Source organism: Salmo salar, chromosome 04, assembly GCF_965601325.2.
Source record: "Salmo salar chromosome 04, fSalSal1, whole genome shotgun sequence".
NCBI classification, from domain to species: domain Eukaryota; kingdom Metazoa; phylum Chordata; class Actinopteri; order Salmoniformes; family Salmonidae; genus Salmo; species Salmo salar.
In genome coordinates this window covers 31,496,315-31,507,747 of record NC_138294.1, presented here as the reverse complement: position 1 = coordinate 31,507,747, position 11,433 = coordinate 31,496,315, and the positions used below count along the sequence as shown (strand labels likewise).

General features: G+C 44.4%; 2 protein-coding genes across 3 annotated transcripts in view; both read right to left on the bottom strand.

Annotated features, from left to right (window-relative positions):
- Positions 1–437: 437 nt before the first annotated feature.
- On the bottom strand, positions 438–8,727 carry mogs (mannosyl-oligosaccharide glucosidase). 2 transcript variants are annotated; one of them, XM_014195609.3, is made up of 5 exons: positions 8,402–8,727; positions 6,514–6,873; positions 4,361–4,584; positions 3,921–4,114; positions 438–2,999 (listed from the first exon to the last, which is right to left on the bottom strand). In XM_014195609.3, the coding sequence occupies exons 2-5, from the start codon at positions 6,863–6,865 to the stop codon at positions 1,238–1,240; spliced, it is 2,532 nt and encodes an 843-aa protein (XP_014051084.1). In that variant the 5' UTR covers positions 6,866–6,873; positions 8,402–8,727; the 3' UTR covers positions 438–1,237. The 2 variants fall into 2 exon arrangements, with proteins under 2 accessions (XP_014051084.1, XP_014051085.1); XM_014195610.3 differs by lacking the exon at positions 8,402–8,727 and adding an exon at positions 7,040–8,393.
- Positions 8,728–8,987: 260 nt separating this feature from the next.
- The window catches only part of LOC106602769 (programmed cell death protein 4), a 36,930-nt gene continuing 34,484 nt past the window's right edge, over positions 8,988–11,433 (bottom strand). The window contains exon 12 of the mRNA XM_014195613.3: positions 8,988–10,863. Within this exon, the coding sequence (XP_014051088.2) occupies positions 10,812–10,863 (52 nt within the window). The 3' untranslated portion in view covers positions 8,988–10,811. The remainder of the gene's footprint in view (positions 10,864–11,433) is intronic.

Here is an 11,433-nt window from a genome sequence, read left to right as displayed (position 1 = left end):
CATCTCTCCTCACCTCTTTCTTAAAACCCATCGGAGAACGAGCTCCCAGGGAAGGATCCATGGACCATCTCGTCCAATATGGTTGAGAAGGAGGTTAGGAGAGAGGATGCAAGGAATCAAAGCGAGACAAATTGACCCAGTCACCGGTTACTGATCTGGAGGGTCACTCCTATCAGAAGTGTAAATTAACTGCTGTAGTTTAATACACTTTAATAAGCACTGCTATAAACGTTCTTTTTTTTTTATATCTACTTTCATTGAATTGCTAATATTTAATGATTGGTTACCAAAACCAGAGGCTAGAGTAAGAACACCACACAATGGTAGATAATAAGCAAATAAATGTGTCTTTCCTAAAAGGCGATAATGACTTTTGAATGTAAATCATCCTTCGCACAGACACCGAAAAAAAGGAATCAGCAGTCAGACACAATACACAAGGTTTTGACATATTTATTGTTCTTTCCACTGAAGATGTAACAAACCAATGCAATGAAGTTACTCATGTTGTTCCGTGCCACTCAGGATATCTGCTACCAGTGGAGATACAATACATCTTCGTCTTGTTTTGCATTGATAAAATTAACAGGAAACCGTTTGCTCGCAGCAAGACATTTGACAAAATCAAAACTTAATTCTCAATTTTATACTGGCTTAAATAAGATTGTATGACGGGACAAAGTTAACTGGGGATCAAATATTTTAAGACTGAATACACAATTTCTCAATACAGGTATTATTTTGTTCAACAGAAAACATCTGCGGTGACAAAAAAACGTTTGAATGATTGACTTTGAAAAGTGCATTAGTTCCTCCGGTAGTCTTGATATGATACCGTATGAATGATTTATATCAAGACTATTATTGTACTACTATTATTGTTACTATAGTTCTTAAAAGGTTTCTGCCATCAGACAGACTTCTCTCGGTCAGGCGGCACTTGGGGAGTTCATTGATAAGTATATGGGGTATTCAAAAATAACCTTTCATGCGTTCTTTGGGGTATGGGCTTTGTACAAACACTCAATGAGACAGCCAAAGGTGAAGAATTGGAACATTGGAGTTGTTTAGTTATCATTTGAGAAAATGTTATTATTTAAGAAAATCTTAAAATCATAGACCTAACATCTGTTGGCATTAAGGAGACAGATGGAGGGAGTAAAAATGGCACATTTTAAAAGAACATCTTACAAAAAGCGAGATGAGATTTTTTTTTCTTTTTTTTTTCTCATCAGTGTCAATACTGCTCAGCCATTATCAAAACAGTTAGTGCCGACCAGCCGGTGAAGGGGTGGCTCCCTTGCCCACTGCCCGTGCTGTCATTGTACTGTTCCCATATATACCCAGTCTCTGCATACTGTCTGTAAACATTGTTCATTATATTAGTTCTGAGTTCCTGGTAGAGGGTGGCCGCCTTCTCCTGATATGGCCCCTCAGTGTTGCCATAGTGGTGCAGGGCCCTGACGGCCAGGTAGTTAATGTTGATCCATATGGGGCCCCGCCAGTAGGGGGCATCGTGCTCCGTGTTGCGTTTCATGTAGAGCGGGTCGGCCCTGGACAGAGAGCGCAGGCCGTAGGGCGTCCACAGCTTGTCCGCGTCCCTCATGTCTCTGAAGATGTGCTCTAGCTTGGGCGAGTCGGGCGTTAGGACGTGCAGCAGGAAGGGGAATAGGCTGATGTAGCCCAAAGCATTGACGAACTGCGGCTTGGGGGCCCGGCGGACCGAGCGCACCAGGCGCGCCACGGGAAACTGGTGCCTCGGCTGCCCTGGGGGCACGTACACCTTCTCCTGCTGCAGCGACACAGCCTGCGTGTGGTTTCCATAGTCGCTGAAGGAGCGAAGCTGGTTTGACCAGTGCAGCTCGTCCAGCAGTGCGTTGTCGCTGAGTGTCCGGTGGGTGCGCTCGTACCCCTGGTGGGGCTCTCCCAGCAGCCGGGCTACGCTGGCCATGATGCCCGACGCCAGGGCCATCCAGCAGTGCAGGTCCACGTGGCGCTCCTCGGCTGATGGGTGTGAGGCCCGCGGATAGTCATCCAGGCCGGACGTCAGCGTCTTGGGATTGAGGAAGAGGTTGGTGTCCTTGTCACGGCCCCGCCAGCGGTAGGAGTTGGGCAGCGGGCCTGTCTGGGTGGTGTTGTACCACTCAAACCACGTCTGGAGCCGGGGGTAGAGCCTGCGGAGGAAGGGCAGGGTGGGCCGTGAGGACTCTGCATCCGGGTTGGCCTGGAGCTGCTCCACTAGCTTCTGCAGGGCCAAGAAGAGGGTGGGCGGGTTGGCGTTCTCGTTGCGCTGCACCACAAACTCGGCAGGAACCTTGCTGCGCGCCTCGTCGCCAAGGATCTGCTCCCGGGGAATCCATCCCTCCATATTGACCAGGTCCAACCAGTGAGCTGTGGCCTCCCGCGTCACCTGGGGGTCCCACTTGCTGAGCAGCAGCTGGTGGAAGCCTTCGTCCCACAGGAACCCCCGGGGGAAGAAGGAGCGCGAGGGCACGGCGGTGAACAGGGCACCCTCGGGGTAGAGCAGCGGGTACTCATTGTACACCGACTGGACCACCGACTGGCCGTAGAAGTAACCCATCCCGCCTAGCATGTTGCTCAGCGCCGCCTTGCTGAACTTCACCTGGGCCTGGCCCAAGCCTTTGGCCTGGAGGCCGAACGTCTTTTCGAACTTGGCGTTGAACGTCGCCTTCCTCTTCTCCAGCTCCTCTGTCATGGCCGCCGCTGACAGCTGATTGGGACGATCGCGGAAGCTACCAGACTCGAACAGGACCTCAATCTGGAAGGGCGTCTGGACGGTGACCTGGTGGAGGACAAAGTCGCTCTCCTTTCTGGGGTCGGCTGGTTTCGGTTGGTGCTGGGGCTTGTAGGTGTCCACCGCAATGTACTGCCTCTTCTCGCCAGAGGGGGGGCTGTAGACGAATCTGCGGTTCAAGCTGTTCCTCACGATGCCCGTCAGCTTCTCCAAGCCTGGTGACATGGTCTGGAGGTAGTTGTAGCTGAGGAAAGGAGGAGAGAAGACGAAGGTGAACCACCCTGAAGGTAGCAGGAATCTCTCATGTTCTCATTTTGCCAAAGCTTCCTCTCAGAATTGGAGCAAGGCACCAATATCTTTGACCTGCAATCACCATAGGGTTTTATACCCTTCAGAGTGCATTGGCCTCCTGGAAAGTGGCAAGAACTGTGATTTCATACTACTTCAGCCAAGGGTCAGAGACGAAGAGTACCGCATACTGACCGATGGGTTATGTTGAATGAAAACTGAAAAGGAGCCTTGTCCTTTCCTGTCTAAATGGCAGACACACTTGTGAACGGCTTGTTTTGGTTGCTGTGTTCCTGCTCTTCCTACCTTCTATTCAACACTCTTTTCTGGCCTGCATTATGGCTTGATTGTGCAAACTCCTCATGAAACCTTGCTGTTCCTTCAATTTCTATGCATCGGAGTCTCTATTGACCTTGTCCTCACCACTGGAACAGATCAATGTCTCTCTGTTCTGTCCCTCAAAAGGTTGAACAAAACCTTTATATCAGAGCCAGAACAGCAGTTTGGCTGGCCATTTTCATCGCAGACACTGAAGACATGTCCTAACTCTGCTTTGTCTCAATGCATTGCGGTAGCAGTTGTGCCTATATTATTTGCAATGCTTTGTTTCATACTACATGATTTGTTTCACATATCATGTTTCCCTCTTGACAGGCTCACTGACTTTATTGACAAAGATTGATTATGTGCTATTTCTATTTTTCACTTAGAAAATCTTCTGATTTTCTTCATGTATTTAATATTGCTTGGTATTATTTACATTATATTAATAGGGACTATTGTGGCATATTTGTCCAATGTTTTCAAAAGTCTTTCTCTCTGTTGATGGTTTTTAGGTTAGAAAATACTAACGTTAGCAGTTTGGGAGAGTACCTACCTGGCGTATTTGGCACTGGAGGACTCCCCGGCGACAGGCTTGCGGAAGGTGATCTTGAAGTTCCCCAGCTCCTCTGAGAACCCAGTGATGGAACCTAGACGGTTCCTCTCTTCCACGTGGGCCTCCAGGGAACCCTGGGTGTCGGCAGCAGCGTAGAACATAAGGGAGATGACCGGCGCGTGGGGAGCCGAACTCTGGGGGGGAAGGAACAACTGGGTCATGTTCAGTAGGAAGGAGAAAATGTTTTGAAATGTAGTGAAATGGGAGAGAAAAATCTCTGTTCAGTAGCATTCTAATAATTTTTTTTCATACCATTAGACAATATGAATAGTTTCAAAACTCAAACGTCTTTCAATGTAAGACAAATAATCAGAACCAAATATGCCTGGTTAAGTCCCAGGTGGGTTGAAAGGTGTGTGAATGTATCCTGCCACACTCACATGCTGCTTGGCTGTGATCCTCCAGGTCCAGTCCCCTCCGTGCTCACCGCCCAACCGCTTGACAAACTCTGTAGTGAGCGTAAAGTCGCTGTCGTGGATCTCCTGCACACCAAAGCTGAGGCCGTCATGCATCAGCCAGCCATAGCCCTGCAGCCGGTCACCCTGCTCGCAGGTGTGCCTGAGGTTCACGTCCACCTCAGAGAACTGACGCATCCACATCATCCCTGGGGTGTAGAGAAATGGAAACGCATTTATTTCATCATTCCCCAAAATATGAAATGATAAATAAACGCCAGGACAGCGGAGTCAATCACCACCTTCCGGAGACACCTGAAACCCCACCTCTTTAAGGAATACCTAGGATAGGATAAAGTAATCCTTCTAACCCCCCCCCCCCCCCTAAAAGATTTAGATGCACTATTGTAAAGTGGTTGTTCCACTGGATATCATAAGGTGAATGCACCATTTTGTAAGTCGCTCTGGATAAGAGCGTCTGCTAAATGACTTAAATGTAATGTAATATAAATGTACATGGATTATGTATAAATTAAAATGGCTGCTGGTCAAATGTCCAGCGCCACATTTTTCAAACGGAAACCCATATAATCCAGGGTTTCCGTTAAAGAAATGTAGCGCCGGACATTGACCAGCAGCATTTTAATTTACCGGACATTTAAGAAATGTAACGGATCCATACGCAGTTAGGTGCTTAACCTGATTAGCGCGTCCAACCACGTTGCTCAGAATGAAATAAATCATTATGGTTATTCATATTAACAAAACATGCAATTTGAGGATGCAATGGTGTGTGTCCTTCCTACCGAATTCTGATGAGCAATTTGATGAATAACACGTTTACTTTTCCGCAGCCAACGAGACGAGTAACGAAAAGAAAAATCACGCGCCTATGTCAATCTACAATCCCCAATAGTAGAAAAGTTGACCTATTATTTTGGTCAGCTTGTTCTGTGCGAGAAAGAAATAAAACAGACAAGGACAGTCGAGACGATAGATGCCAAAATCACCCCCCCCCCCCCCCCCAAAAAAAAAAAAACAATGAGGCTCATATAACAGATCCGAACGTTTAGCTTAACATGTTGATCAAATATTATTTATTCACATTATAAACGCAGCAATGCGCAAAAGGCAGTAGGCTATGCGCAAATGTTCGTTCCCTAATGCAATTAGCGGTTTCATGAGACAGAGATTAAAATATCAATTTCAAATGTTGAAAGAGTGGAGATCTGAAGACAACTAGCCTGGGTTGTTAATATGACTACGGGACAATAAAAGACAGTTGGTTTCAATGGCGTATGGAAGTCTTTATAAAATAATTACCTGCACGTTTGTTTGGATTTTGGGAGGCTAGTTTGAAGCAAGGAAAGACATGCCTCGTAATATGTAGTAAAACGTTAAGATTTCAAACAATTAAGTATATGTTTTCAAAATGCATACTGCCTCCAGCTCATTGCAAAGTGGTGTGTGACGCGCTGAAGCCTGCCTAGTTGTCTATGCACCTGAATGGCAAGCTCGCTTCAATTACCTGTTGAGAAATGAAATATAGGGTTAGTCTTCCCACACGGTCTTATCTCCATGTTACAGCGAGTGTTTACGGAAGACAAAGGGACCCCCTGTGCTAACTAGCATGCACCGAACACCTGTGTGTAACGGAAGACGGCCGCCAGAAACGTGTTGTCACTGAAAAATACTGTTGGCTGCAACTGTGATAAAGCCGGATAAAACAATGTACAGTATAATTAGCATTTGTAAAATGATTTTGATGTGACATGAAAGTAAAGGGCTTTATATTTCTAGAACCAACTCGCAGTTAAGAATCGACCACGTTTAGATAAGAGAATTTGGCTGTTTTAGCTGCCAGAGCCAGTCTACCTCTGAAAATAACATTAAGATCCTTGGACCTTAAGGGGTAACGATAGGCTCCTTAAGAGGTAGGCTCCAAACATAAACCCTGATATAACTTATTGTGTTAACCTCATATTATACAACTTATTTCCATTGTGTTCCTCTGGCAAGTAGCTAACAGGTTAGTACCGTTTGCCACATAGCACACACAGTTATTGCCAACTGCCACTTTAGTCAATAGTATTAGCAAATATTTAAGGGTGAATGTAGAGAAAACGACAGTCTTGTACCTGTGACAACAGATCTTGGGCTCCTGGTTTTCATCCCAAAGTAGACCTGGGGTCGGTAGGAGCCCCAAAACCTCTCAGGGGACACCGCAGCGCTGGTGCTGTTGGCATCGAGGACAGGCGGTGAGTGGTGCAAAGTTACCACCCGTTTGGCCAGCGAGGAACGCATGTAAAGGGCATAGAAGAACCAGATAAGGCTGAAGATGCAGAGGCCGATGGAGATGTTGATGAAGATTTTGCCAATGTCGAGCTTCTTTTTTTTCTCCTTGCGTTGTAGGGTGGCAGGCTTCTCGTCTTTCCTTGTGGGAGGGGGGTCAGCCTCGCCGGTCACCACTCTCTTCCTCTGCCTGCCCATCCTTCCAGCTGAGGAGGAAGAAAAGATACAGCCGTCCTTCCTAACTTAGATGCATGAGAGGCACGCAACCGCTTAGGGATTTCGCCATGAGGTCAATGGTAACTTTAAAACAGTTATAGGTGATAGGAGAAAACTGAGGATGGATCAACATTGTAGTTACTCTACAATACTTACCTACTTGACATAGTGAAAAGAAGGAAGCCTGTACAGAATAAAACTATTCCAAAACCTGCATCCTTTGCAACAAGGTACTGAAGTAACACTGCAAAAAAAGTGACAAAAGGTGTTTTCGGCTGTTCGTGCACATTACATTTTTCTCGAGGCAAGCCGAATTTCGGTAGCCGAAGTCGAGGCCTCTTCGTCGCTCATTGGTCAACAGTAGGGATTCTTCAATTAAGTGTTCGCTGTCATTCAACAATAGACGACTCGTTTTCATGCACATTTTTTTAATTTGAGAAATACTGCATCAAACATCCTAGTTAACTTAAGAATGTAGTTTTATATCTATCTTTGATTAATTCTGGCTATTTTGTATACTGGCTATGGCATCTCACAGTACTATTGCCACTTGTTTTTCAAGTGAATGTCTTTAAAGGGAGTGTGAGAGCACACTTGTTCACTCGTCTAGGTGCCAGCCGAACCAAAGCATGCAGAAGCCTTTAGTTTCTTCCAAGCAATTAGTCTGGATCTGAGTACCTCCCAACGATTTCTAGAACGCAAACACATTCTAACTGGTCACTGAAACAGATGGGTTGGGCCAGAGCCACACTGGTTAAAGCAGCGTTTTGAAATCATTCATTGGCTTTGGTACTTCAATTGCTAACGACTTGCTTTGTACAACACAAACAACGACTGAAGTATGTAGCAAACAGAGCAGCAGAATAATTCAGTTTAAGTTGTCTGGCAAATCTCGCGGAGGAACTACATGGGTCTACAACAAACCTACGTTTTGGTATTGTTTATTTATACATTATATTCATATTTTTTCCCCCTTCTGGAATTCCGCCTACAGTCAATCTACAGAGTAAGTTGAAATTGTATTTTATTTAACTTCTGGGGGAATATTACGTTGTTTTGTAAGCTAATTGACAACGCTAGTGTGTACAACTAGCGTTGCTAAAAGCAGCTAGCTACCTAGACCTCTTAAGTAGGCAACAACATTGCTTGCAACTACTGTACAGTACTAACTAGTAGTAGTTTTCTAACCAATGTAATGTTGCCTCGTCGACTATGAAAATAACTACATAACGTTACCTGCAAAGTTGTATAAAGAAATACCTTTAACTATTACAACGTATTACTTTTTTTTTTTTTTTTTAGGAACTGCGCTAGGCAAAGCATACGTTCAAGCTTTTCGGCTAAAGCTAACTGGCTAATGAATGGTTAGCAAACCGGTGGCTGTCACTAAGGTATCGGGCAGACCTGTTTTAGAACGAGTTTGCAGAATTTTGAAATAAGCCTTCATGCCAATAATGCAGCACATTAATAAAAAAGCACCGAGAAAATGTAATGTGGACAGTAAATGGAAAAACTCACCTTTCAAATGGACAGCGTATCAGCTACACATAATTCGCGCTACTTCCTGGTCCCATAGCTCTCGTGAACCACTGACGTGTACATAGTGTTGACAGCCCACGCCAGGGGCATATTCATTACGCCTATTGTTGCAAAACGTTTCTTAAAAGGAAGAAAACGAAACGGGGAAATACCTACCCGAATTAGTCCAAATTAAACTCGTTTTTTGCAAAACGGAACGTTGCAACTCTGACTAATGATTACACCCCAGCTCGAATTGTCTGGCCAGAGGTCACAACATTGAATCCATGCAAACCATTCTGTAAAATATATACTTTGGACATACTGTACAGTCAACTACTGATGCAATGACATTTGGGACTATGCCATCCTAAGTGTTCACTAAGCCAGAATATGCAGATATTCTTAAATTCATGTAGTCGAATTGGGACAGGTTGTGCAACGCATTCCAGTGTTGATCATTGTTTATCATTCAATCCTACCCATTTTCTATCCAGTATGGATCGAGCATTTATTCGCCATATGACTACCACTATCATGTCGTGTGTGATAGGAACTGGTTATACAAAAATGTACCCAACGAATATTACACTGAAGAGAAATATGGCATTTTATTGAAATTGTCAAATGAACTGCTTGAGGAAGGGCATTGGAAACAGTTCAACCTTTTAAAGTGGTTCATAGCTATACACAGTAATGCAAAGATGGCTCATGTATAAAAACCCTCTGCTTTCTTTTTGTGATGTATTCACAATGCATTGAACTGTAAATATGATTGAGATCCTTATCAAACTGCAGTTGTGATTTGTATAAGTAACAAAACTAAGGATTTTCCTATATGTATCAGCTATGAACTTTTCAAAATTTAAAACGCTGTAAAATAAGTGATTTTGTATGGAGAATGGCAAATCAGGAACATGTGGTTCAGAGCTGATGACTAGGAGTAAACGCTGATGTCAGGCTCCTCCTCTGAGCCCTAGGGAGCGATGACCACTCACTTCTAGCTCATTCTTAAAGCCGTAAACAAACAGGGGTGATGACACTCACAGCCTCAGTTTTGTTACAATTCTTTTTTTTTTTTAAATCAATGAAAAGCTTTGTTTTCCCCATCCAGAACCCTCACGTTACGAGTCGGAGCTTATTACTTTACATATTGGTCGACCAAGGCAGGAAAAACCATGGCAATCTCATACGAGACCCTAGATCCGCAATAAGACTTGTATTCTCCTAGGGCCAGACCTGGGTTCAAATGTATTTTCTTTCATATACTTATTGAGCTTTTGATGTAGCCTGCCTGGAGTGCCAAAGGTAGGGAGACTAATTTGTTTCCATTGCACCAGACAAGTCTAATCAAGAGCAATAATGTATTTGGTAAAAACCCTACTTTTTAAACCCAGGTCTGCCTAAAACAGATTCCACTGGATGACATGTAACAGGTGGAGTTCGTGAATGGAACATCACACTATGAACACAAAAGCCTGCAGGGTGTTTATCAACAGCGAAAGGAAGAGGGGTTCTAGAGATCCTGAGTATTTTACTGTATATTTCGAGATGCCGATTTCCCACACCCATTCTGACACTCAATTACAGTGTACTAGTCGGGAGAGTCCTCCACTAAGGGGAAGGAGGAAGGCCCTGATCTGGGCTCTGGTTATAAACCAGACAGGCTTTTGTGACTGCTGCGCTTAAAACAGTTTAACAACCCTACCTAGGATGGAGATACACAAATGTGGAGTGGACAGATAAATAATCCAACTGACACAGAGCAAAATCACCAACAAAGAACCATGTAACTGTCTTTATGTAATTACAGAAAGCTTTGGCCAAAAATAAATGCAGAGGTCCATGTCATTCCAAAGGGCGATTCAGTTCATAAGAGCTTGCGATGCAGTATGCTGACGAGTTGTCTTTTTTGACAAGTGCTTTGTATTATTATTTTTTGAGCGTTATACATGCTAAGCAAAAATAAAATTTGAGAAAGACAGTCAATGGTGTAGCAAAAAAAATTGTTAAGCCAAAATAACCCGTGGCCAGCACAAGACGATACATAAACCTCTTTCCACTTCCCCGTTGACCCTTAACCCCATGATGCCATCTTAAGTGACTCCATTGACCCCCCCCCCCCCTTTCTCCAGGGCCTCAACTCAAAGAACAAACTGAAAAGAATAATCACCAACCCCAGGTTTTTTTTTGTTGCTTTCTTACAAAAATGACCAGAGAGAGGGGGGGGGGGGAAACTGATCGCCCGGGCCTGTCTCCTTGGTTCTCCTTCACCTGATGTCGGGGTGTGGTGGTGATGAGTGGGCCGGAGATGACGCAGGGGAGTCTGACCGCCAGCCTGCCCAGCCTCAGGCCTGCGGATCTAGGGCAGGGAGGGGGGACGGGACGCCGAGCAACCCCCTCCTACACACTAGTTCTTGATCAGGCCCCCGTCTCCCTCACTCACAAACCGCTTCCGCCCCCTGGTGGACACAGACAGAATAGGTGATTCAGTACTTCATAGGCTACCAATGAGTTGAGATGGGTCCTCAGCCTTACAATATAAAACACTTGGGGCCTTGTGAAAAGCTTTAGATAAAGTAATTAATATACTCATTGAGTGGGTTTACATGTACACTAATAACTTTATTACTCAGACTATGGCATTATTAATGTAAACTCTTAACTTAATCGAAGTCATTAAGTATGCATATTCCGATTAGTCTCAAACATTACTACAGCCCCTCCAGGATTTGAGATTGTGATATTTGCTGACAAAAACACTTGATTTCGATGCAACAATGCTGACCCTTTACATGACAATATGAAATTATTTGTCTAATATGTCAAAGGCGCTGAAGAGGGAAAGGTTTGTTGACATGTGGCTTGATTTGATCATATTATGCAGTAAATGTGCAGTGACTGGTTGATCACAAGACCTCTATTTTGTAGTGAGGTGATGGGTCAATGTTTTTAATCTTATGCCGAAATAGTGCAGTGATTCACCCTTGTACAATATGCAGGGAATTGTTGATTTTGCTCATAAATGCGAT

What these genes read in the sequence shown, in the direction of transcription:
- mogs (XM_014195609.3), bottom strand. Translation starts at nt 6,865, where the DNA reads ATGGGCAGGCAGAGGAAGAGAGTGGTGACCGGCGAGGCTGACCCCCCT. An exon ending in CCCAAGATCTGTTGTCACAG is followed by an intron (nt 4,585 to 6,513) that starts GTACAAGACTGT and finishes TCTACACCCCAG; the next exon opens with GGATGATGTGGATGCGTCAG. An exon ending in TCCAGTGCCAAATACGCCAG is followed by an intron (nt 3,000 to 3,920) that starts GTAGGTACTCTC and finishes TCCTTTCCTCAG; the next exon opens with CTACAACTACCTCCAGACCA.